Source organism: Chelonia mydas, chromosome 11 (assembly GCF_015237465.2).
Source record: "Chelonia mydas isolate rCheMyd1 chromosome 11, rCheMyd1.pri.v2, whole genome shotgun sequence".
In the NCBI taxonomy this organism is placed as follows: Eukaryota; Metazoa; Chordata; order Testudines; family Cheloniidae; genus Chelonia; species Chelonia mydas.
Window position 1 is genome coordinate 31,260,826 of NC_051251.2, and position 25,737 is coordinate 31,286,562.

The 25,737-nt window shown below is 42.2% G+C and overlaps 1 protein-coding gene across 1 annotated transcript; it reads left to right on the forward strand.

The window, feature by feature from the left end:
- The first annotated feature begins 1,177 nt into the window (after positions 1-1,177).
- Positions 1,178-23,981, forward strand: UPP2 (uridine phosphorylase 2). Its single transcript, XM_037912824.2, is given in 10 exon segments — positions 1,178-1,203; positions 3,000-3,066; positions 13,148-13,305; positions 18,248-18,363; positions 19,702-19,782; positions 19,785-19,910; positions 22,941-23,074; positions 23,077-23,089; positions 23,795-23,808; positions 23,811-23,981. Coding segments are annotated over 10 exon segments (906 nt in total).
- The last annotated feature ends 1,756 nt before the right edge of the window (positions 23,982-25,737 follow it).

Consider the following 25,737-nt stretch of genomic DNA (forward strand, 5'->3'; position numbering starts at 1 on the left):
GTGACCAGATAATACGAAATAGGTTTCTAGCTCTACGAATGATTTGGATGACCCCAAAAAAAAAAAAGGGGGGGGGGGGAAAGAGTTTCGGAGGAGTATAAAAAGAGTTGTGTCATGGGAGCTGTTCGAAATGTTCAGAGTCCAGTCTGAAATCTCTGTTGTGCTTCAGGCTTCTGTTATAAATTTGAAACCCAGAGCAGATTTGTCAAAAGGTTGGGTTGCTCAAAACCTTTTGTTCTGCTTCCAACTGTTATTTTGTGTTATATTATAGAAAATTAGCAATTGAAACAAAAAGTAATTTTGAAACAGAAAATCAAAATGTCCCATTACAGAAGAATTGAAACATTCCATTTCAACCTTACCAAAATGCTGTTTTTCAATATTTTTTCCACACAATCTTTCTTCAGATAGATGCATTCCTTATAAATGTTTTGCCACACAAACATTTCTGACCAGCTCCAGTTTGCACAAATCCTTGTGATCCAAAAACATCAAGGTTCTCCTGGCTCTGGCTGTTACATGTACCTTACATGCATTTTCAACAGAACCCGATGGAATTATGAAGCTAGGCAGACAATTTGCATTCTCCACCCCTTTTGTTTTCAGAATGTACATGTGCTACATGAGCCTCACGCTTGGATGACTGCCAGGTGTGAGAACCAGAGACCCTGATCAAAGAGTAAGTGTATCAACAGCAGGAGGTTAGCTAGCCCTGGCCCTTAGGTTACCTCAGCATAATAATGGGAGGTAAGTTAAAGTTCGAAATGACACTCCTTCCAAAATAGTCAATCTGAGGCTTTACCGTAAGAATGGGAGGTGAGTTAAGGTGAGAAGTGACACTCCTTCAGAAATAGCCAATCTGAATCCTGTAACACTGATCTGATGATGATCTACTGAAACAAATAGCAATGCATCTACAGGAAGAGGAATATTTTGCATCTGACTGGTTGAATAGAAAACATAAGAGAAAAAGTTCCATTGTTCTTAGAAATAACACTAAGTGAAAAGAGGGTATTTAACTCACTGCCAAGCTTCTTCAAATATTCATATTAGATCCTATAAATTAGCAGCTGTTGCAACAGAAGAGTGTTGTCCTTACCTGGTGTCAACCAAGGAGTATTTTTCAGAAAGGGGGGAAGTCATAATACCCCTTTTAGCGGACTCCAGTAAACCCGTTATGACTGAAAGGAGGGCTTATGCTGGGTAAGCAATTGAGTTTTGAATTTGTTTTGATAAGATAGCTATTTTCTTTGTTTTAGCTTTTATTTTGAACATTGAACTACACTGCTGTTTAATCCTCTTGCATTTATTATACAATTGGAAAAGGAATGCAAACTGAAACCCCATTGTCTTATGAATCTCACTGTACTTTAAATGCAGATTATTGCTCAGTGATTTATCAAGATGTTGGGACAATATGAAAATCACAACTTTTGTTAAATTTCAGTGAACTCCTGTATGTAAGATAATATAGAGTCAGTGTTTAAGTGCAATGTTTATCCATCATTTCTGGGATAACTGTATTAAAGAAAGAGTTACAGTTCTTCCCATTGCTAAGGTTAGTGGAAAATACTGACTTTTTTGCTAAACTTTATGGAGATAACAGTTACAAAGTATTTAAGGTTTCTAACGATTGTGTAATAGCTGCAAAAAATGGTTAATATTACAATAAACATTTCCAGAGACATGCCTTTGGCAAGACATAGAACGGTAAGACTTTCCCTAAACATTAACAGCCAGTGACTGCAGTGGTAATACTGGAAGTGTGGGAATGCTGGGTCCACCTGCTGAAATAGTTTTTAACAGGAGCCTGAGCTGGCCAGCTGCTTAGAACCCATGAAGGGACCCAGCCACAAAGCCTTGGCAGAAAACTATAGGCAGATGCTGGCACTGCAGCCAATTCAGAATTAAATAAAAGGGCTAGTGGAGTTAGTGGGGAAGAAGTTGGATATGAATCCCAATCCAGCTGGCTGTCTGGAAGGACCAACCCAGGAAACAAATTATTTGGAACAGATGCAGTATGCAAGCACTTTAATGCTGAATGCAACGGGGCAGCCTTGCCTCCCATCCTCCCTTTGTTTTCCTACCTAAATTGAGCCATTAGCTCTTTCCTTGTTGCTCTCTGTATTTCCTGATGTTTGCACCGGTTCTTCCTGAGGAGCTTTTCTCAGTTCTGACAGAATGGATTTTTCCAGCTCTTCTAGCGCTGCCTCTCCTCTTGTTTCTCTCCCTCCCTCCCTCTTGTGTCCTCCCAGGTTTTCTTTCTTGTTCTTTCTCCTCTGTAGTCTGTCTGTCCTACACTCACACCTCTCCACTCACTGTATGATCTGTCCCCTTTTCCTTTAATTCCACCACCAGTGATACCCTCTTTCCTTATTTACTTCTTCACTCCAATCCCCCACAAAACTTCCCCACACTCTCTCCTCCTATCCCATCTGTCCTTTCCCCTACACTTTTATACTTTTTCTTCCCCTGCCGATCCTATCCTCTTCCTTCTCCTCTCGCTTTGCATTATTTTGGGAAGGAGCCTACACAGCTCACTCCATTCCTACGGGGGTAATGGTTTGCTCGTGAGACATAATAATCTCTCTGATGGATTCCTCTTCAGTCACCCCAGTCTACACCTCACAGGTGGTGGTACCAGACCCCACTCTCCATGTTTTATATCAGTGGCAAAAATCAGAGGCTCTCTAGTACAACCCTCCTTCTCACTTGCCAGTTTCAGTCACATGACCAATAACAGAGATGCAATTACATAAAAAATGTTGAGGAAAGTAGTGAGTGTGAAGGTGCTCGAGTCCCGCAGCTGCATCAAGGGGGCATCTATAGAACAGTAAAAACTGAATGGGAAGAGGACAAGCTGTCGCCATCCCCAGTGGTTGGGTCTATGACACATAGCCCTGATGTCATGAGCATAACATTCTAATAATGAATCTAAGTTACCAACCGAACACTCAGATACTGTCTCTTGTGTCATGAATTCCCTTCTTTAATTTAAGTGTTCTTTATCACTTAAATTTAGGAACTAAAACACACAACCTAACAGTGATGTTTGGTGACATAAAGGTAAACAAAAAATGCAAAGGTTACAATAGCTCTAAATACAAATAATTTCCTTCATACTCGCCTTTCTTCAAACATCTCTTACTGTTACCTTTATCTAGTGTCGTCTTAGCTCTGACTAGGAAGATGAGTTAAACGTCCCATAGGCCAATGCCATTCTCTGAAGCAACTTACAAAACCTGTACTGCAGATAGAGCAGTGGAGATTACCCTTCTTTTCTCAATAAAATATGTAGACTCAAAACCTAAACCTTTCACATACATAATGAGGTAAAATCCTTCCTGGTGGAGTTCCACTGACTTCAGAACTGAGAGAGTATATTGACGTCAAAGGATGAATTTGGCTCATCGTGACGGTGATAGCTGTCAGTTCCAAGTCTACGTATTTTATTATTGAGGAAAGAAGGATGTGCTTATTGCTGCACCAGCAGCACGGATTCTAAATTACTTCAGAGAATGGCTTTCACCTCAATTTCTCAAGGAATTTCTACTCATCCTCTAGCCAAAGGTAAGATGTTATACAGAGATGTATATATGCAAAGATTCTTTCTGCCCCAAATCTACAAAGATCTGTTGTTCATCATATGGCCAGAAACCCAAACAAAAAGTTTTCTTTAATAAAACCCACCTTGGTAAAATCTAGTTTCCAATCTGCCATGACATCAGTGGAGTTACACAGGGGAGGAATATTTGGCCTGAAGTATCTGGCCATCATCTACTTGAGGCAAGTGACATAACACTTCATGTTTCCGATTGAGAGCTGAGGTCAAAATGCATCTTATCATGATTACAAATCTTTTTTGTTTACTGACTAAGGGATTGTCTACATATAGGGGAAGGAGGTTAATGCACAACCTTTTGCTGAGCATCAGGTAACACACCATACACATGCCACATAATAGTGTACATATGGGATGATGTATCCTCTGTTGATGCACATCAGTGTGTACACACGGCAACAGTTTGCTGTAAACTGAGGGTGTGGCATTCCCATGCTTCACTGCTGAGTGGTGTTTATTCTGGGACTTTTCTTGCTGTCTTGTGGGATGCAGAGCAGAAGCCAAGCTAGTTCAACAATTTTAAAAAGTCATAATTCATCTGCCTTTGCCCCGTGCTTCTTTTCTGGGCAGGCTTGTGCCACTTTTGAACTGCTGCCAGTCAACCTGGACCCAACAATGCCCTGCTCTGCTATGCTGGCAACCTCAAATGTTGAGAGGCTGCTTGGGCAGTATTTCAGGATTCAAAGCTGGATGAATTCGACTTGGGACTTTGCCTCCCACGCCTCTGAGCAGATGACACAGCGGCGGCGGCAGCTCCTCCAGCAACAGGAGCGTCCTCAACGGTGGTGGAACTGGGACGTAGATGAGGATGAAGAGGAAGATACTGACCAACTGGCAGTGGAGGACTTGTTCCTTGAGCAGCTTCACAGCATGCAATGTGGCTTCTGGGCTCCGGGAACCAGCATAGATTGGAGGGAACGGCTTGATCTGCAAACCTGGGACAGCCAGCAGTGATGAGAGAATTTCAGGATGGGGAAGGCAACCTTTGGTGAGAGACATGCTGAACTAATTCCAGCGCTGCAGAGGTAGCATGCCAATCTGCTGTGCCTCATACCTGTGAACAGGCAATTGCAGGCTGCCATTGCTATCTGGAAGCTGGCCACCCCTGAATTCTACTGCTTTGTTGTGAACCAATTAAGCATGGGGAGATCAGTTGTTGGGGCCATTGTGTGTGATGCCATGGAAGAGGTACTGTTGCACCAGGTTATAAAGCTTGGTAATGCTTAGGAGGTTATTGATGGTTTTACATGCAAGGGATTCCTTAATTGTATTGGGCAACTTATGGGACTCATGTACCTGTTATTTTCCCCCAATCAGGGCTCAGGGGTATTTCTCCATGGTGCTCTCCAGGGCTTGTCAACCATTTTGGCAGGGTTACACACATAAATGCAGGGTGGTTTAGAAGGGTCCACAATTCAAGGATCTTTTGCCCCTGAGAACACTACGGACATTAATGGTGTGGATATTGCTCCTGGGAGACCTGTTTACCCTCTGCTCCCCGGGTTAATGAAGCCATTCCCAGGCCACTTGGACAGAAGGAAGGAAGGAACTGTTTACCCAATACCTTAGTAGCATCAGAATGACAGTGGAGTGTGCATTTGTTTGCTTGAAAGGGAATTGGTGCTGTTTGCAGAATAGGTTGGAAGCAGCAGAAAGAAAACATTGCTTGCTGCCCTAAGAGTAATATGCGCCGCAACAGGACATTTTGGCTTTATAGTGCCTCCAGGAGTTGCCTCTACATCTCCCTGTCTCTTTCTATACTGTCTTTGACTAATGCACTGCTTTCCCTGTCAATTGCCATACTGTCCTTTGCTACTGCAACCATCTCCCAGAAAGCTCCTTGTCAGTTTCATTTTCAATTCTCAGATACTGCCTCCCCCCTCTGCATTTTTTGAGGGTTTTGGAGGATTCTGTATTGATGTCCATGAACATTTCCACAGGACTTTTCCCTTTTCTCCCTCTCAGGTTTATTCTGCTGTTGATAAAGGCCCTGTCCTTGAGGGTCTGACCAGTGCAGGCACACAGCAGTTGCGGGTATTAAAAAAATGACAAGCAGTTATTGTTCACATTCTAGGAAGGCTGTGATAGCTGTTTTTTTTAACATGTGTTTCTGCCTTTACCTCTCTGCAATTCTTCCCAGTCTTGGGGGACCTTGAAGATGGTACGTGGTGTTTGTGTTGGGATTTTTGTCTGTACAGTATATCTGTGTGGCTTTACCATTGTTTCTTGGAGGGTGGGGTTGAGTGGGGCGGGCTTGGGAATTAAGTCCCCTGCCTAGTTTTGCTGTGCCTTTTAAGTGCTTATATGGTATCAAAGAAGTTAGCAGGGTGAATCTGGGGGTGAGCCATATAGTAATCCCTTCTCCATCTCTTTTAGGCTGTCCTGACTCTGGCTGAGGTTACGCTGAGGTGGGTGACTAGAAGGCAGAGAATGCCTCCCCTTATTCAAAAAGGCAAAAGGCAGACCAGTGAGATACCCTGTGAAGTTAATCACCAAGATGGTCCCTCCAAAAGTGCTGCAGGAGTGGAGGGGAGTCACTAGCTATACCAGTGAGGATGGCCATGCAGCTGTTCCTCATAATCTCAGAACAAAAATTGAGCCATTTCTCTTAGATTGTGATTAGATATCTCCCCTGCAGGCATGTAGAAAGTGAAAAGAAAAAACAGACAGGGTTTTGCAATAATTGCCTGAAACATTCACTGTTACCAGCTGAGGGAAGGAAAGGGAGATCGGAGCACGGGCATGTGTCTTCCATGGCATAGGCCTGAAATTGGTCAGTAGTTGGGGCTTTAGCATGAGACAAAGGCCTGGCCAGGGTAGGCACCATTTGGGAAAGGTTTACAGGGCTAGGAGGTTCAATGGACAATGTTTGTCTAGGGAGGCTGGCAGGCAGGGACCATGGGGTTATCAATGGCCGTGGCCATGGGATGCTCAAAACAGAAGTCAGTATAACAGTACAGCATCATCATCAATTAAAAGTTAAATAGTAAATCATTAAAAATAATTTAAAAAAAAACTTACATGCTGAGTTTCCCTCCGTAGGATCAGTCTCAGTTCTGGTCTTGGTGGCTGCCTGAGGATTGAGGTTGGTTGCTACAGCGCAGGAATTGGGCTCATGTTCTACCTGGCCAGCATCAGGGTCCTGGATCCTGAACTGATCCTGGCTTTATGGGGAGATCTCTTTACCGGCCTCTTCACGTTATACCCCAATGTATCTTACATGTCATCCCTATGGGGGGCAGGCTAGAAGGGAAGAGAGAAGGTGGCCAGAAGACTCCACAAGCTGCCTGGGTTGGGTGGTCATGCAGCTATGCAAAATCCTGTCCGGTTCCGCAAAAAAATTGACAGGTTACATGTCCGAAGGATTTTTCCTATTGTCCGTCCATGTAATATAGGTGCCCCTGAGCTGTTTGCTCATCTGGCACTGTTCAGTATGCTGGTCACGGCTTCTTGGAGAAATCTGCTGAGCAATGTCCACAAAAAGGTCTTTATTCTGATGGCTGGCCACAAGAGCTTCCTGCCTTGATGTTTCTCTCCAGATAGTGGTTAGATTGGGGGTCTCAATGCAGCCAAGTGGTTGTCTAAGGCATATAATGGAGCTTCTGGAGTATTACCACAGGTATTGTGATAAACTGGAATCTAGGAGCAAATGGACAAAATCTGGCACTGTGCCAGCTTACAAATGGGGTAGGGGACACCTGGTCAATTTGACCCCAGAGCAGGGGAGGGCACACAGGTAAACAGACAGGTCAGTAATGGTCACAAAGCAGAGTGAGACAGCTGTTGAAGGACAGCCAAAGTAATTTGCAGCATTATTGCTTACACACGAACGCTAGACTGGACTAACTCGCTTCACGGAAAAGTTAGTTCATTTTGAAAGAGGACTGCAGCGTTCACAATACATGAGGAGTCAGTGTGTGTACACAAGCATTTTCAAAGTGGATTAACTTCAAAAGCCGTGGGTCCCAATGTAGACAAGCCCTAAAATTTCCTAAAACACATTTTTGGGGGACAAATGTGGTACACCTGAAAGTGAGGGCCTAGCAGTAACACTGGCAGTTAAGCTCTCCCCACAGCTCTGCCAAACACCTCATTTCTGACCTGCAACTGTCCCAGACCTCTCTTTTTCCTGAGCACGGTGTGCGAAATTGTGCAATAGTTTTACAATGTAAACAAGTATCCACTAGAGACTGTGTTGGTGGTCTGAAACCTCATGTTACTTCTGACCTCAGCAGTCAGATTTGAAATCAGGTTGGCAGAGGGGAACATTTAATTACATTTTAAATGTAGAGTTAGATTTTTGAAAATGTCATTTGTGAAACATTGTCTCCCCCTCACCATTGTTTTTATGTCTCCAGCAGTGCTCAGTAATTCTTGTTGACACTATTGATAGAACAAATTAGACCATTAGCTACTCTAACATCTGTTTCTGCTTTGCTGTCTGTAGGAATAGTAACAACTTAAATTCAGTCCATATATTACACTGATGTTATTTTGCATTTACTTGGCCAGGAATTAATATCCAAGTATTTGCAGCTGTACAGTAGTGAAATCCTATAGTAACACCATATGTAATTTTTAATGTTATTTCCTATGTTTTTAGAACCTTGAACTAATCTGATCCTCTATAGTCCTCGCTAAAAGAAAGAGAGAGCCTAGTTTGTTCATTCCCATGAGCAACAGTCAGAAACCTAACAAATAACAATAATATTTTCCATTTATGTACTCTCACTGCACCTTCCATCTGAGGATTTCAATGCACTTTTACAAACATAAACTTCACAATCATTCTGCGAGGGAAGTAAGAGTTCTTATTCCCATTTTAGAGGGATAATGTGAGGCACAAAAAGATTAAGTAACTTGCCTAGGAAGTCAGGAAGGAAGCCTGTGGCAACACTAGGACATGTGGACAATATATCTTAGAAAAGCCTGACATAAATAGGAATCGAATCTGAGTTCCATCCTCTAATCACAAAGCCATCCAAATAAACACTTGATACTCAGGCCTGGTCTACACTACAAGTTTATGTCAGATTTAGCAGCGTTAAATCGAATTAATCCTGCACCTGTCCACACAATGAAGCCATTTTTTTTGGAGATAAAGGGCTCTTAAAACTGATTTCTGTACTCCTCCCCAATGAGGGGATTAGCGCTGAAATCGACATCGCTGTTTCGAATTAGGGTTAGTGTGGACGCAATTCAAAGGTATTCGCCTCCGGGAGCTATCCCACAGTGCACCATTGTGACCACTCTGGACAGCACTCTGAACTCGGATGCACTGGCCAGGTGTACAGGAAAAGCCCTGGGAACTTTTGAATCTCATTTCCTGTTTGGCCAGGCGAGCTCATCAGCACAGGTGACCATGCAGTCCCAAAATCAAAAAAAAGCTCCAGCATGGACCGAACGGGAGCTATTGGATCTGATCGCTCTATGGGGAGGGGAATCTGTGCTATCAGAACTATGTTCCAAAAGACAAAATGCCAAAACATTTCAAAAAATCTCCAAAGCCATGAGGGACAGAGGCTACAGCAGGGACGCAACACAGTGCCACGTGAAACTTAAGGAGCTCAGACAAGTGTACCAGAAAACCAAAGAATCAAACGGATGCTCCGGGACAGACCCCCAGACATGCCACTTCTAAGCTGAGCTGCATGCAATTCTAGGGGGGGCCGCCACCACTACCCCACCCCTGTCCGTGGACTCCGATGATGGGGTACTCTCTGCCATGCCTGAGGATTTTGTGGACGGGGAAGATGAGGAGGAGGAGGACAAGCTTGAGGAGAGCACACAGCACACCATTCTCCCTGACAGCTAGGATCTTTTTATCACCCTGACTGAAATACCCTCCCAACCCAACCAAGCCAGAGAGGGGACCTCTAGTGAGTGTACCTTTTTAAATATAATACATGTTATAAAAGCAACCATTTTTTAATGATTATGTAACCCTGAGGATTTGGGATGCATTCATGGCCAGTATAGCTACTGGAAAAGTCTGTTAACGTGTCTGGGGATGGAGCAGAAATCCTCCAGGGACATCTCCATGAAACTCTCCTGGAGGTACACTAAAAGCCTTTGCAGAAGGTTTCTGGGGAGAGCAGCCTTATTCCATCCTCCATGGTGGGACACTTTACCACGCCATGCTAGTAGCAAGTAATCTGGTATCATTGCATGACAAAGCCTGGCAGCGTATGGTCCCAGAGTTTGCAAGCAACATCCATTCTTTATCTCTCTGTGTTATCCTCAGGAGAGTGATATTGTTCATTGTAACCTGGTTGAAATAGGGGAATTTAATTAAGGGGACATTCAGAGGTGGCTGTTCCTACTGGGCTGTTTGCTGTGGCTGAAAAGAAATCCTCCCTACAGTTAGCCACGCGGGGTGGGGCGGGTATTGGCGCTGAGCTGCTTAAGTTTGGCTAGCAGGGATCTTCCCTGATACCCCCCAGCCAAGCGGTGGGGTGAGGGGTAAAGCAATCATCCCCGAGAATTGGATGGGGGGTTAGTTTGGTTTCTGCTGCTGCATGTTAACAGCACTAAATGGCCAACTCAGCGGGCTTTGCTTGGTATGGGAGAGGAGGGCACTGCTGTTATGAAGGTTGTAGAAGCTGAAAGACTATGGCTTACCATGGCCACCTGCAAGCTGAATTCTGTTGCCCAGCACTGCGTGTGTGATCTTTAATACCAAAGCCGCAGGCACTCAATATAAGATGCAAAATGTGACCTTGTACCAAAATCACATGTGCTATGTAATGTGAATAGTGTTGTTCACCATGAAAGAGTATAGTCATTGTTCTGTAAAATGTATCTTTTTAAATACTTCACTCCCTTTTTTTCCTCCAGCACCTGCAAATGTTTCAAGCCTCCCCCCTCTGTCCCAAAGGCTAGCTCAGATAAGGCGGTGAAAAAAAACGCACATGTGATGAAATATTCTCTGAGCTCATGCAGTCATCCGGCACTGGCAGAGCTCAGCAGAATGTGTGGAAGGACACAACAGCAGAGTACAGGAAAGTGGCCAATGAACGTGAGGAGAGGTGGTGGCAGGAAGATCAGAGGAGGCATGAGGCAATGCTGGTGCTACTGTGGGATCAAACTGACATGCTCCGGCGTCTGGTGGAGGTTCATGAATGGCAGCAGGATCACAGACAGCTGCTGTAGCCCCTGTTTAACCGCCCTCCCTCCTCCCCAAGTTCCATAGCCTCCTCACCCAGACACTCAAGAACGCGGTGGAGGGGGAGGCTCCGGGCACCCAACCACTCCACCTCAGTGGACAGCCCAAGCAACAGAAGGCTGTCATTCAACAAGTTTTGAAGTGGCCTTTTCCTTCCCTCCTACCCTCCTCCCACACCCCACCCGGGCTACCTTGTGAGTTATCTCCCTATTTTTATAATCAATTAATAAAGAATACATGTTTTTTAAATGATAGTGACTTTATTTCCTTTGCAAGCAAACTGTGATCAAAGGGGAGAGGGCGGGTGGCTTACAGGGAATTTATAGGCAACCAACGGGGAGGGTTTTCATCAAGGAGAAACAAACAGAAGTGTCACACAGTACCTTGGCCATTCATGAAACTGGTTTTCAAAGCTTCTCTGATGCGCAGCACTTCCTGCTGTGCTCTTCTAACCACCCTGGTGTCCGGCTGTGCGTATTCAGCAGCCAGGCGATTTGCCTCAACCTCCCACCCCACCATAAACATCTCCCCCTTACTCTCACAGAGATTGTGGAGCACACAGCAAGCAGCAATAACAATGGGAATATTGGTTTCGCTGAGGTCTGAGCAAGTCAGTAAACTGCGCCAGCGACCCTTTAAACATCTAAATGCACACTCTACCACCATTCTGCACTTGCTCAGCCTGTAGTTGAACTACTCCTTACTACTGTCCAGGGTGCCTGTGTACGGCTTCATGAGCCAGGGCATTGAGGGGTAGGCCGGGTCCCCAAGGATAACTATAGGCATTTCAACATCCCCAACAGTTATTTTCTGGTCTGGGAAATAAATCCCTTCCTGCAGCCGTTTAAACAGATCAGAGTTCCTGAAGACGCGAGAGTCATGAACCTTTCCCGGCCATCCCACGTTGAAGTTGGTGAAATGTCCCTTGTGATCCACCAGTGCTTGCAGCACCATTGAAAAGGACCCCTTGCAGTTTATGTACTGGCTGCCCTGGTGGTCCGGTCCCAAGATAGGGATATGCATTCTGTCTATAGCCCCACCACAGTTAGGGAATCCCATTGCAGCAAAGCCATCTAGTATGACCTGCACATTTCCCAGAGTCACTACCTTTGATAGCAGCAGCTCAGTGATTGCATCAGCTACTTGCATCACAGCAGCCCGCACAGTAGATTTGCCCACTCCAAATTAATTACTGACTGACCAGTAGCTGTCTGGCGTTGCAGGCTTCCACAGGGCTGCTATCTTCTTGGTATTCTTGCACTTCAGGGCAGGGGAAAGCAAGTCACAAAATTTCATGTAAGTGCCCTTACACATGCAAAAGTTTCGGAGCCACTGGGAATCATCCCAAACCTGCAACACTATGCGGTCACAACACTCTGTGCTTGTTTTCTGGGCCCAGAATCAGCGTTCCATGGCATGAGCCTGCCCCAGTAACACCATGATCTCCAAATTTCTGGTGACCGCAGTTTTAGAGACATCTGTGTTCATGTCCTCATCACCGCGCTGCTGTCGCCTCCTCGCCTGGTTTTTCAGGTGCTGGTTCTGCATAAACTGCACGATAATGCGCGAGGTGTTTACAATGGTCATAACTGCTGGGGTGAGCTGAACAGGCTCCATGCTTGCCATGCTATGGTGTGTGCTCGGGCAATCAAGGGAAAAGGGCGCAAAATTATTTTCTGCTGTTGCTTTCAAGGAGGGAGGGAGGGTTGACTGATGACATTTACCCATAACCATCCGCGACAAATTTTTGGCCCCATCAGGCATTGGGAGCTCAGCCCAGAATTCCAATGGGCAGTGGGGACTGTGGAAACTGTGGGATAGCTACCCACAGTGCACCGCTAGGAATGTCGACGTTTGCCATGGTACTGTGGACGCACACCGCCGAATTAATGTGCTTAGTGTGGACTCATGCACTCAACTTTAAACAGTCTGTTCCCCAAAATCGACTTCTGTAAAATCGGAGTACTTTCGTAGTGTAGACATGGCCTCAGTGTCAGAACAAGTCCAGATCCATTAACAAGGTTACAACATGAACAATGGTTATTCTAGCTAGAATATGGGTTTTATAAATCAGACTGTTAGTCCTCCTAAAACACGGTGTTGGCGTATTTTTTTAAAAAATATACAGTAGATTTGTGATGGGGTTGGAATTATAAAATGCCACATGTTTCTAAAAAGAATTTCCATATAAGAATTACAAGACTAGATAATTGTGTCTTGTGGTTGCTTTACTTTCACTTCTGCTCCCTTTGGGTATAAGATTCCACTAGAGCAATTGAGTGTAACATTAGAAGTGCAGACTGAGTCTTGATCCCTGCTTTAGCTAGAATGGTACAGATAATCTTACATTCTATTTCTAGTTTGTCTGTGTTGGTGGCAGCCCTAACAGAATGAAAGCTTTTGCTCAGCTCATGCACAAAGAACTTGGACTTGAAGGAGATGGGAAAGACTTGAAAGATATTTGTGCTGGGACAGATCGGTACTCTACGTACAAGGTTGGACCAGTGCTCTCCATCAGTGTACATACTTTACAGTGTACTTAAAATACTTCCATTTTCAGCCCAACAATAGCTGAAGAATTTAGCACATTGTTTGTATTTCTCTTTTTAAGGTTTCATATGGACTTAGCGCTTCTGAAAGCTGCTGGATTGAGAGCCCTGGACACTGAATAGGGAACATACTATGAAGAACAGCATTGCAAGAACAGCCTCAATATGTTGACCTAGAGGAACTGCCTCGTGGAGTGAGAGGCTAGTTAAGTCTTCTTGTCCTTCAGTTCTTGGTCTCTGTGTTGAGACTGCCAAGATGGGTGTCAGTTATGGTGGTAATTTTTTGTTTGGACACCTATCCACTAATTATTGGATAATCTATCACATTAATTTTATGTTGGCTGTCAATAAGCCATCAGATCATAACTTCCATGCACTACTGACCTGAGCTGGATTCAAATCTGTGACCTAGAGATAAAAGGCTCCTATCTCCCAAGCCATAAAGACCCCACTTTTAACTGATGGGAAAAGTATTGGATTCTTCCAAAAAATTCTACAGCCAGCCCTGTTACATTGTTCCCTATTTGCTATTTCCTAGAGGTAGTGCATATAGAAATAACAGCATAGTTCAACAAGCCAGCAGGTTGGCCAATGGTTTAAACATTGTGATTACCACAGCAGGTAATTTTCTTCCATCACATCTCTTAGGCCTGATCTGTGCTTAAAACTTAGGTTGGCATAGACTTAGGTTGAAAAATCCATGCCTGAGCACCGTGGCTACGCCGATCTAAACCCTGGTGTAGACACAGCTTCTATTGACTAAGCTATCTTCGCTTGGGGAGGTGGAGTTCCTACGGCAATGGGAAAACCCCTTCTGTCATGATAGTGTGTTTATGGGGTTATAGAGGCATAGCTACAGCACTGTAGCTGTGCTGCTGTAGTGGATGTAGACATGTCCTCATTGCCTCAGGGGTTGACAAGCTGGAAATATCAACAATTCCACTCCCAGTCGCTTTGCATTTCTGTTGTGTCTGCCATCAGAGCATCCAAAAGTGCTAACTGATTAAACTTCTCAATATTCTATGAGGTAGGAAAAGGTAATTATCCTCATTTTACAGTGAGACCAAGGCACAGAGGTTAAGTGACTTACACAAGGTCACATCTCCTACTCTCTAGAGATGCCCTGATTCCCATGCATGTGCTTTTAATTCATAATGGACTAATCCAGTGGCATATTTTCCCTTTACCCTAAAAAAATTTTCAGCGGTTATCACCAGTAAAATCTTTCAGTCACTCATAAAGCTACATTTAAAATTTTAATAAGCCTAGTGAAAATCTGCTGTTGCTTGATCTTTTGGTTTCTATAAATTATTTCCCCTTACTTTCAATACTTGGACTAGAGCACATGCTCATGCCTGCTCATGAATTTCCCTTTTCCACACTTCTAGTAAACGTGTGGACAAAAGATTAATAGGCACGGAACCCTCTCCTGTTCCCAAGGATGCTAGTGGGAGTTTTGCCATGGATTTCAATAGGAGCCAGATAAGGACTGAGAATTATGGTTTATAAAAAAAAGATTCTTATGTTTGAGTCTTGTCATATTTCTTGGCATCCTATGTATTCAATTTGCAAGGTCCCTGTGTTACAACAGAAAGCGGGCACATTTTGCTCAGCTCAGCAACCTGAAAATTCAAGAGGTAAGATCACTTCATACCATGCCCAAACTATGAAATATAGTTGAAAATATTACAACCATTCCCTAAAAGCCTTACGGTGGCAATCTTATTTTGTTATTATTCTTTAAATGTCAACAACACTTTTGGCATGGTATAAAATCTTAATCCTGCAATCACCTACATATGTCATTTTACTCATCTGAGTAGTCCTAACTTTACTCACATGAGAAGTTAAGGAGACCACTCACCTGAGTGAAGTTACACCCTTGTGTTTGCAGGACTGGAGCCTAAAAAGCAGACACAGAAAAGACAAGTCTCTAGGAAAAACAAGAGGAAATAATGACATTTTTATTTTTGCTCGATCAGTCTAAAATTCAGTGACAACTGTGACACTATCAGGATACAATCCTAATATAAGGCCTTGTCTACACACAAACTTATACTATTTTAGCCAAATTAGTTTTAAAACACACTGTTCGTTAAACCAATGGAAGTCTGTGTGTGGACAAGGCCTAAGACAAGATGTATCATGTGACTGAGCCAAACAATAGGAAGTAAAGAGAAGATAAGATAAAAGAACAGTAATAACTTCACAGTTTCATGGGCTACCTGTGTGCACAACTTGTCAATTCTAAATTATTTGTTCTTGTTTTAAATCTCCTGACCTAGACATCATTAGTTGACTGATATCTTTCAGGCATCAAGAAACGAGCCAATTAATGAGGGCTAGGTCAGGAGCAACTTTCCACTCTGCATTGAACACGGCATGATTCTGATGGTAAGTAGGATAAAATTTCTGGCCAATGCCCCATTAGATGATTTGTTATGAGTTGCTGCTGATGTCATGTTTTAGCAAGATGCAAACAGGCTCAGAAATACTAGGTGTATTTATAAAAAAACGAGGAGTCCTTGTGGCATTTTAGAGACTAACAAAGTGGGTTTTAGCCCACGAAAGCTTATGCCCAAATAAATTTGTTAGTCTCTAAAGTGCCACAAGGACTCCTCGTTGTTTTTGCTGATACAGACTAACACGGCTACCACTCTGAAACCTGTCACCATGCTAGGGGTATTTATGAGATTTCTGCCTTGGCTATTTTTAATAAGAATAAAATGTTTAAAGCACTGACAAGGAACTCAGGCAGCCGTACAAGAATAATAAGAACACAAAAATATGTTAAAACATAAAATGCAATAAAACATAATAAGACCATCTTCCTATAACAAAGAGAGAGAAAGATGGGACACACTGCAAATGGAAAAAAGAAATGATGGAACTAATGATGCTCCCATTGGACCAGAATAAATCCTACCCCTTTGGAAACACCTGCCTCTGGGTTTTTGAAAGCAGAACTGATTTACTGACAAGACAGATTTAGGGAAAGGACATTCTCTCTGTACTGACTTAAGGCAAAGGGGATGAAAGTAGTAGGAAACTGCAAAAAAGACCTATGGCAGCACGTCTCAGAGCCCAGGTCAATTGGGCTTGCACTACAGGACTAAAAATAGCAATGTAGACATTCAGGCTCAGGCTGAAGCCCAGGCTCTGAAATCCAGGTATGGGGGAGGTTTTTGGAGCTGCTATTTTTAGCCCCCCCAACTCAGAGAACCCAGGCTCTGAGAGTTGCTGCTGCAGGATTTGGGGTTGTGGGGGTTTTGTTGTTGTTGTTTGGCTTTTTTTGAGTGTAGACGTACCCAGAGAGGCAAGGTGAGCCAAAGCAGCAGACACTTTCCCACCCTGCAGAACCTCTCCTGTGAGCACGGTGACCTACATCCTTGGCTGCACAGTGCAGCTCAGAATAGCTATGCCAGGAGAACTGTAGGTTGATTTTGTTCCTGTGGTGTACCTTAGAGCAGCCCAAATCATGCTCTAAATTATGATGGTTGCCAGTGGCCCCAGGAACTGTGTGATGGGTAGTGCAAACATCACACTGGACCCGAAGGGTTTAAAAGGCAATACTGGACCCAGCTAGCCCCGCCCCTCCAGACCTGCTGAGCATGCACTGACTGAAGGAATGGGTTAAAAAGAGCTCAGAAACCGAGGCAGAGGGTGGTGGACAGGCTGCAGGAGAAATAAACTCTTTTCCAGGAAGTCAGACAGAAGAGTGAGCCAGAGAAGAGACTACAGAGCAGGTAAGCCCCTCAGGCAGCGCCTTCTCCAACCACCATCCCATTTGAGAACTTGCAGGACCTTGCTCCTTTGGACTCTTGTGTTGTAAAGTGATTGACTGTTTGGATGTGGCATAGGGCCTGCAACACTGCGCCTACACATAAGGTGATCTGCAGCCATTGTCATGTCGGCTGCAGGGATACTTTGTATTGCAGCTACAGGGTATGGAAGAAACTGGACCTGTGATGTGTTTGGGGCTCCATGGGGTGAGAGCAATTCTCGGTTGGTTGTAGCCTCTCCATTATTACAATTATCATTCTTATTATTTGCATTACAATAGCACCTAGGGACCCCAACTGATATTGGGGCCCTGTTGTGCCTGGCACTTCACAAACATATTATTATATTTACTGTTGATTTTTTTGTCTTGCTATAGCACCTAGGAGCTCTAGCCATGGACCAGGACACCACCGTGCTAGATACAAACACAGAACAGGAAGACAGTCCCTGCCCAAACCAGTTTTCAGTCTCAGAATAAGACAAGAGACAACAGATGGACACAGACCGAGGAGTGAAAGGAAACAATGAGACAATGTTGGTCACCATACTAGGCAGTGGTCTCAGCACACCGGCAGCCTAACTATTGTTATGTTTTTGTAGGAGAGTTTTGAGGAGGGATGCGAAGGTGGATAATGAGGTAGATTTGCAGATCTTTATCGGAAGCTCCTCCCAAGCATGACAGAACAAGAGACAGTCCCTGCTCCAAAGAGCTTTCTATATGGCATCATTCCCTAATTTACCTGGAGAAAAACACCTGTGGGAACTAATGCTTAACCTGACACCGTTCATTCCTGTGGGCTCCAACTCTGTGCTGCCAGCTCGGCAAGAGGATAGGGAGCACAGTCGGTGCACACAGAGTACCACCAGCAGTGCAACTTCACCTAGCGCCGTGCTGTCAGGTGGGGTCAGAGAGAGCAGTTCAGAGAAGCTGGCCCCTCACATGGCTGCCCCAGTCCATGAAGGTATGATTCAGAGTCTGATGCTTCTCCCACAGAAATATCCCATTGACATCAATGGGAACAGGATACCTCTGGCTATATACTAATATTCTGAAGTAATTTTATAAATATGTATCAGCTTGAACAAAAATGATGATTAATGATGCCTTCATTTTCTTTCCTCTCAACACCGTGGGATGGGTATTCCTTGCATTTCTATTATGCTTCATGAACTAATCAAATTACTACACCATGCAAAACGCCGTGATGTTACTATTATACGCATCGGTACTTCTGGGGGCTTAGGTGAGCTACCAGCTTTACTACTGCCAGATGGAAAGGATGTTTAATAAACACAGCTAAGCAATAGGTCAAGTTATTAGGAGCTTTTCATATTTTTTATTTTTTTCAGGTCTGCAAACATCTAACAAAACATGAGATTTTATTTCAGGTCAACAAATATCAAACTTCTAATGGCTGGTTTAGCAGAAACATACATTTTCATAATACATGATATCTTGAAATCTAATACATCTGAATAATACTCTTTTCAGACACAAACCAGCTGACAGAAGTTTACTCTTATTTCCTAAAATACACACCCATAAACTGATACCATGCATGGAAAGTTTCAGCCCTAATAGAACATCTTTCACTCAGTTAATAATAATAAGTATAATCAATTGTTTCTGTACGGCAAGCCCATAGGTCCTAATCAGGACTGGGGCTCCATTGTGCAGGGTGCTATACAAATATGAATGGAGAGACAGTTCCTATCCCAGAGAACTTACAGTCTAAGGATGAATGGAAAAGATAGGCAAGGAATGGGGACTAAGAAATCTCTCTCTTATAATGGAAGTGTTCAGTCAATATGAATGACCCCATTAACTTGAAGTTCGGAAAATATAAATTCAGATTAACTCTCAGAGAGGAATTGGAATAACTATGTAATGGAAATAAAGCAGGCCTGATCATTCAGTCTGGATGCAGGCAAAACTCCCATTTCCTCCAATGCGAGCTCTGACTGCATAAACCCTTCAGGATTAAACCCAAATTGAGGAGCACAAAAAGGTATTTTAACCAATCCATGGACACCTTAGGACTTCACATTTGTCACTCTGCTGCACCTCCATAGAAGGTCATTTGGAACGTCATGACAGTAATGGGACAGAAAGCTAATCTTCTGCTCAAAACACCCACAGCCCCTAGTGAATTAGCTAACCAAGAATCTCCTTTACTCTTTAGGAGTACAGGGCCTAAGATGCACCATTTTTGGGGGGGAGGATTAGGGAGGGTTAGAAATCAAAATAGATATGCCTATCTTTTCACCCTAAGCAAATATTCATTAAAACATAGACAAATCATACATACAAACCAATAGCTACATGTGAACTTTCCTTGCACCACCTATGTGTCAGAAGAAATAAATACCCTTTAGCCAGCATATTCCCTTTGCAACCCTTCATATCCATACATGTGCACTTACTGAGTTTTACTTTGTATGTATTTGAATGGTTCTCTCATATATATATATTTTGCTGATAAATATTCATATTAATTAAGATTTTACTGTAATAAATTAGGTTATAATCTAATTATAAAAATTACGTAGCACTAACCTATCCCCAATCCCCACTTCTGCAGGCATTGACCCTGGAACTGTTGTAATAACAGACATTGCAGTGGATTCATTTCTTAAGGCTCGGTTTGAGCAGGTGATACTGGATATATAGTTGTACGAAGCACTGAACTCGATAAGGACCTTGTTGAGGAGCTACTGAACTGCAGCAAAGAGATTCATGACTTTCCAACACTTATTAGGCATACTATGTGCACCTATGATTTTTATGAGGGTGAGGAATATCTCTAATTCATTTTTTTTTCAAACATAAGACCAGATCCTGAAACCCTTGCTCAGGCAAAATGACCAGTGTAGTCAGCAGGAGAGTTGCCTGAGTAAGTACTGAGTAAAAAGCAAGGAAGGACTTTAGGATTTGACCCACCATATATTTTAGAGACTTGTTTACAGGTCAGAAACAGAACTACTTTCATAATATGTCATACCAATTTGCAGAACCATTAACCATAGTGTAATTGGCCTCTATTGCATCTGCCACTTAGTCAAATTTTGTGACAACATCACATCTGCAAAGAAAATATTATTATAACCATGGCAGTAAATCAAGCATGACAATTCATTCTGGAAAACTTTCACTCCCTTAGGAAAGTATAGGATTCCCTGGATAGCACTTCCTGCTGTCCCTCAGCCCTACTGAGTCACAGAAATCAGCACATACTCAGTGAATCTCTGAAAGCAATAGGCACTAACATTAAGCAATTAAAGTAAATATCCCCTTGTCTATAATCTTAACATAATTTTAACAGATAGGTTACACACTAAGTTACTTGCTATGACAGGATTATAGCTTCAGAATTACCAAACAGAAGAAAAATGTCTGTAAGTGTATGGCATTTGTGTAAATAAACCTTAGATCCTTGGCAATATCCTGGAACTGTTTCCTTTACAAAATTAAATGCTGATTGCAAAGTGGATTAAACAGAATAAATGAAGAATTAATAATTGGAGGACTATTTATAAACCTTTGGATCTGCTTGCAAATGCAGCCATCTGTGTTTCTCAAGGCCATGTTTTACTTAAATAAAAAGCCATTTGAGAGGATTAACAGTAGGAACGACAATGATATTAAAAGGTTTGTCCAGGGTAGTAAAGTTACAGGTGTACATTTGCCTGTGTCGAGGACATAACATCTAAGTGAGAAACTCAAGTGAGAAGGGGTTCATTGAAGATCAAAATTCAATTCCAAAATACTAGTAAAAACAAATCAGTGATGTTAGCAAGACAGGTCACTTACCAGGAACTGTAATTCTATGAGTCAATTGCCTGAATACATCCATACTTGTAGAAACGTGCATATGCCCTCACTATACAGCCAGAACCCTCTAGAGGAATTGTGTCCACCGTTGTACACATGCTTCTGCACAGATCCAGACTTTCAGACCCAAAGGCATACAAAGTGCTTCAACCCTCTGTATCCCAACTCAATTATTTTCCTACTTAGTCAAAAAATCATCTAAAGACTCAGAAGTGGGGAAGGTGGCTGGGCAATATGGATCCAGTAGCTACTAAGCAGCCTTTTTTTGTCCTTTGAGAATTGCCCCATTTGAAGATTAGCTAATAACAAACCCAACCCCGTTCCACTAAAGGAGTATTAACTGAGTTAATGATTGCAAGACTACTCTTCCTCATTGGACATCAGCCCTACAAGCTAACTCAAGAGAATGATGCCGCAAAGATGTGTGAATTGAGCTCCATATAGCAACCTTACACATCTCTGTTGCAGAGACTTTTCTAAGCAATTGTGTAGATGCTGTTTCGAATCTACTAGAAAGTTTCCGAGACCTGGTCTGCAATAGAAAATTAGCTCGTCATAACTACGTTGCTCAGGGATGTGAAAAATCTACAACCCTGAACGGTGGAGTTAGGCCAACCTAAGTCCCCATGTAGAAAGTGCTAGGTTGATGGAAGAATTCTTCATCGACCTAGCTACTGCCTCTTGGGGAGGTGGATTACCAACACTGACAGGAGAATCCATCTCATCGGTGCAGGGGGTGTCTACACTAAAGCACTAGAGCTGAAGCAGCACAGCTGTACAGGTTTAAGTATGGATAAGCCGAAGACCTCAATTAAAGACATGTAAAGTCACAGCAGGCTTGAACGTAATGAATGATTCACTTATTTTCGAAGCAAAGTTTATCAGCCCTCTTGACTGGTGTCCATCTGCTACAAATAATCTCTGGGATTTGCAAAAAAGCTTTGTCCTTTCTCAACAGCAACTAAGAACATTTTGAAGAGAACTATCTAGCCTCACCTGCTAAATTAGGAAGATTAGGGACCAACAGTGATAGACTGATAGATTGAGTCAAGTAAACTGAATCATTCCATAGGTCACCTATCCTTACAGCACACTGTTGAAGGAGGGCTTGGTTTTGCAGCATGGATCTCACCCGCTTTCTTTGCAAATGTTACAGCCACCAGGAATGCAGTCCTTATAGATCATTTTGAAGGCCGTTTCCTAACCTAAGTGCTGCATTGTGTGGGAGGACGCGACTGCCCTCAGCTGCCCTGGGGACAGAGCAGTGCAAGAGTATCTTTGCCCACTTGCCCTCAGGTCCTGCATCCTGTGAAGTGGGCAGCTTGGCCAGATCCAAGAATTGGGCCCTTAGAATATTTGAGAGTATGAGTGAGAGTTAATTGTTTTTCTAAATTGATCCTGAGTCTAAGAGATTTGGAGAAGTGAGACCAGAGGTGTGAGCCCCTGGTAGAAAACAAAGTTGCCAAGGAAAAATTCTCGTAAACCATTTTGATTTCCTATAATTAACTATCTCCCTTTAAAAAAATAAGTTAAAACTAAGATTAAAAGGTCTTTTCCATCTCCATTTTCTCCACATAATGGAAGGGGCATATGTACCTAATTTGTTAATCCTTTTCTAAAGCAACTTAGTATGTTGTAGATTTCATCTGCCAGAGCCTCACAGAGCTATGCCAATTTACACAGCTGAGAATCTGCCACCATATCTCTATGCACTTGTGTTATTTTGGTCTCGGTTTTGTTAAAACTTCTATAGTGAACTCAGCTGTATTTTGTCATAGTAGATTGGCTTTAAAAATATATGACAAATGGAATATGAAATAAATAATTTAATGAGCCCTATTAAAATAACAATTTAATGCGGTTTTAAGTAGAATTTAGACAAATTCTGCACTTTGAGAGAAACTGCCTGAGACTGCAGCCAGTTTTACTATGACTGTAAACCCCATATTATATAGAAGGATGAGCAGTCACAGGTTTTTTTCTTTCCAGGTCAAGGACAATTAGATGGAGCATTGTGTTCTTTTTCCAATGAAAAGAAGTTGGCGTACTTAAAGAGAGCTTACGATGCTGGTGTTAGAAATATTGAAATGGAGTCAACTGTATTTGCTGCTATATGTGGACTTTTTGTGGTCTAAAAGGTAAGATTTCTTGTCACAATCCATTTCCTTTTCATGTTTGTTTTCGTACACCTTTGCACTTCCTAATTTAATCTACATATGGATTTGGTCAGCTCTGGGATTTACACAATGTGAAAACTAAAAATGTATTCCAAGCTTCTTTCACTAAAAAGTATATTAACACAAATCCAGTGGCTTCATAAAATGTTTACCTGAAACTGCTTGTTTAGAAGTGCAGTATATCGAAAAAACAATTAACTGTCTTGGCAAAACCAAAATTTCACTCAGCCCAGCTCTGAAAAGTTTCTTGGCTATGCCCCTGTCTCTGGTTTTCTTTTACTGGCTGCAAAGATCACTTGTCTCTTGCTAACATATTATGGGGCATACTTTCAGTGCATGTGGTGCATGAATTTTCCAGGCAACCTCTGGCAATTGAGCTCCTAAGGAGCTCTCGATAAAGCTTAAAGATTGCAGCTGCAGAACTGCAAAGGGCGGTCAGTTATGATGACACTGCCTCTGCTTCTCCAGTATAGCTGCCCCTGTAAGTTCCAGGAAGTGCAGCTTACACCTTCCCAGGGAGGTATATTGAGCCCTTCATTTAACCCCTCCCGCAATAAACCTGCATTATCTATGTGTGCTAGGAATATAATCCTTTACTGCAGCAAATACCGTGCATATTTGGTGTATCATAAATTACTTAAAAGGGCGTTTTTGTTTTTCTTATAGCTGCTGTTGTCTGTGTGCTGTCTGTGTCCTTAACGGATTTGAAGGTGACCAGATCAAGGCACCCCATGAAGTTCTAGTAGAATATCAGCGACGGCCTCAGCATCTGATCTCACTTTTTATCAAAAAGCGTCTTGGGTTATATAACCAAATGGAATTACTAGACAATGCATTTTTCCTTAATAACTAAGGAAAAATATACCCTGCCAATACACAAAATGAATGTCTTATGTATTTATCTCTGTATATTGATACAGAGGTAGACATAAATACAATGTGTAGTGAATTCATATATAAATGAAATCATTTATAAGGAAAACAGAATGAAAGTTCCAAATTGTTTCAACGCATAGTTAGTGAAAACATTAAAGCCAGTTATAATGTAGTTATTTTGTCCTATAAGGGGATTTTACGGCATACACATTCATATAAAATTAACGCCTTATCTATAAAACATATACTTTCCACATCAGATCCCTCGACGGGCATAAAGATGCGTGGAGGGTAATCACAAGTAGCTTTAGTGGGACTCAGTGAACCTGATTTATAAGGTGCTGAGCATCCAAAATTCCAGCAGGGCCTGTGGGTGTTCAGCACCTCTGAACATCTGGCCCTGTAGTGTTCCAGGATCCAGACCTAGCTAGGACTTGGTTTTGTTTAAATTTTACATATTTATATATCTGAGAAAAGGTCTGAAATGGAAAGTATGTAAGTATTGTTATAACACAAAAGGGTAGGCCACAGAAATCCTTCTTATAGCAAAAATAAAATTATCATCATGGTGGAACTGTTCACTAAGTGGGTGCAGGTTTGGGCCCCAAGGTGATTATTTAGAAAGCCAAAATTAGGCAAACTCAAACCAATCAGCATTTGTGGCATTATTGTTCTTCATTAAGTTTCAGCAAACACATGTGATAGGCAGCTTATAAAGAGAGAATAAATATTATTGATACAAATTTAATTGTACTGTAAATTACTAACAAGTCCTGTATCCTTCCTATGTGTTTGCTAATCAGCACATAGAAATACGAATCATGATCTCTAACTTTGTAAATGGCTAAAAGGTTCTTTGTCGTTTGGATTTTTTACTTAACTTATGGCCTGATCCAGAGTCCACTTCTTTCACTTTCCCAGGACTTCAATGGGCTCTGATTCAGGCCCTATTTTTATGATCCATTCAAAGTCTTGTTTGCAATGAGAATCTTACAATCTTGTAACAGTAATTTATAGAAGTTTAACTGTTATTTTAAATATTATAAACTTTATATATCACATTAAATAGAGAACAGGTCAGCAAAATGAACATGTTCTTATAATTTTAAACAGAAAATAGAATCAGAAGAAACTGTTACAAAAAGGTTTTTTTCATGGGCTAGCCTAGACCCACAATTGTATGACCAATATTCATGAAATCTTCATCAAATATAGGAGAATCCCCGTTTTATCAGCTATTTGGGGATCAAGGAGTTCATTAAATAAACAAATTCATAAAATTGAACATCTCAAAATTACAGCAGGTATAGTGCATAAATTGCAGCATGGTGCACTGCATTTTTTTCTTCTTGCCCTTCAAACCCCTGCAAAGCAATTCCCAATGCACTGAAGAGATCAGAATGTGAAAAGATGTCGACCTATTCTTCACTGACATCATGTTAGTTATATGACTTCCTCTGCACTCCCATCAAGAAAAGTGTCCTAACATTGATGTTCATAAATTGAGGTCATACTGTATCTTTTTTTTTTTTTTTTACTACAACAACTTTAAGTCCAGAAAATAATACTTTTAAAAATCTGTTTAATGAATTTAAGGTCTGATGCTCCTCTCACCTATGCTATTTTAAATTGGGTTCACTGTAATTATTCCTGTTTCTCACTGGTGTGAGAAGGGAATCAAGCCTCTAGTGCTCACTACTCAGGCATTTGAACTGAAGTCTTATTTAATTATA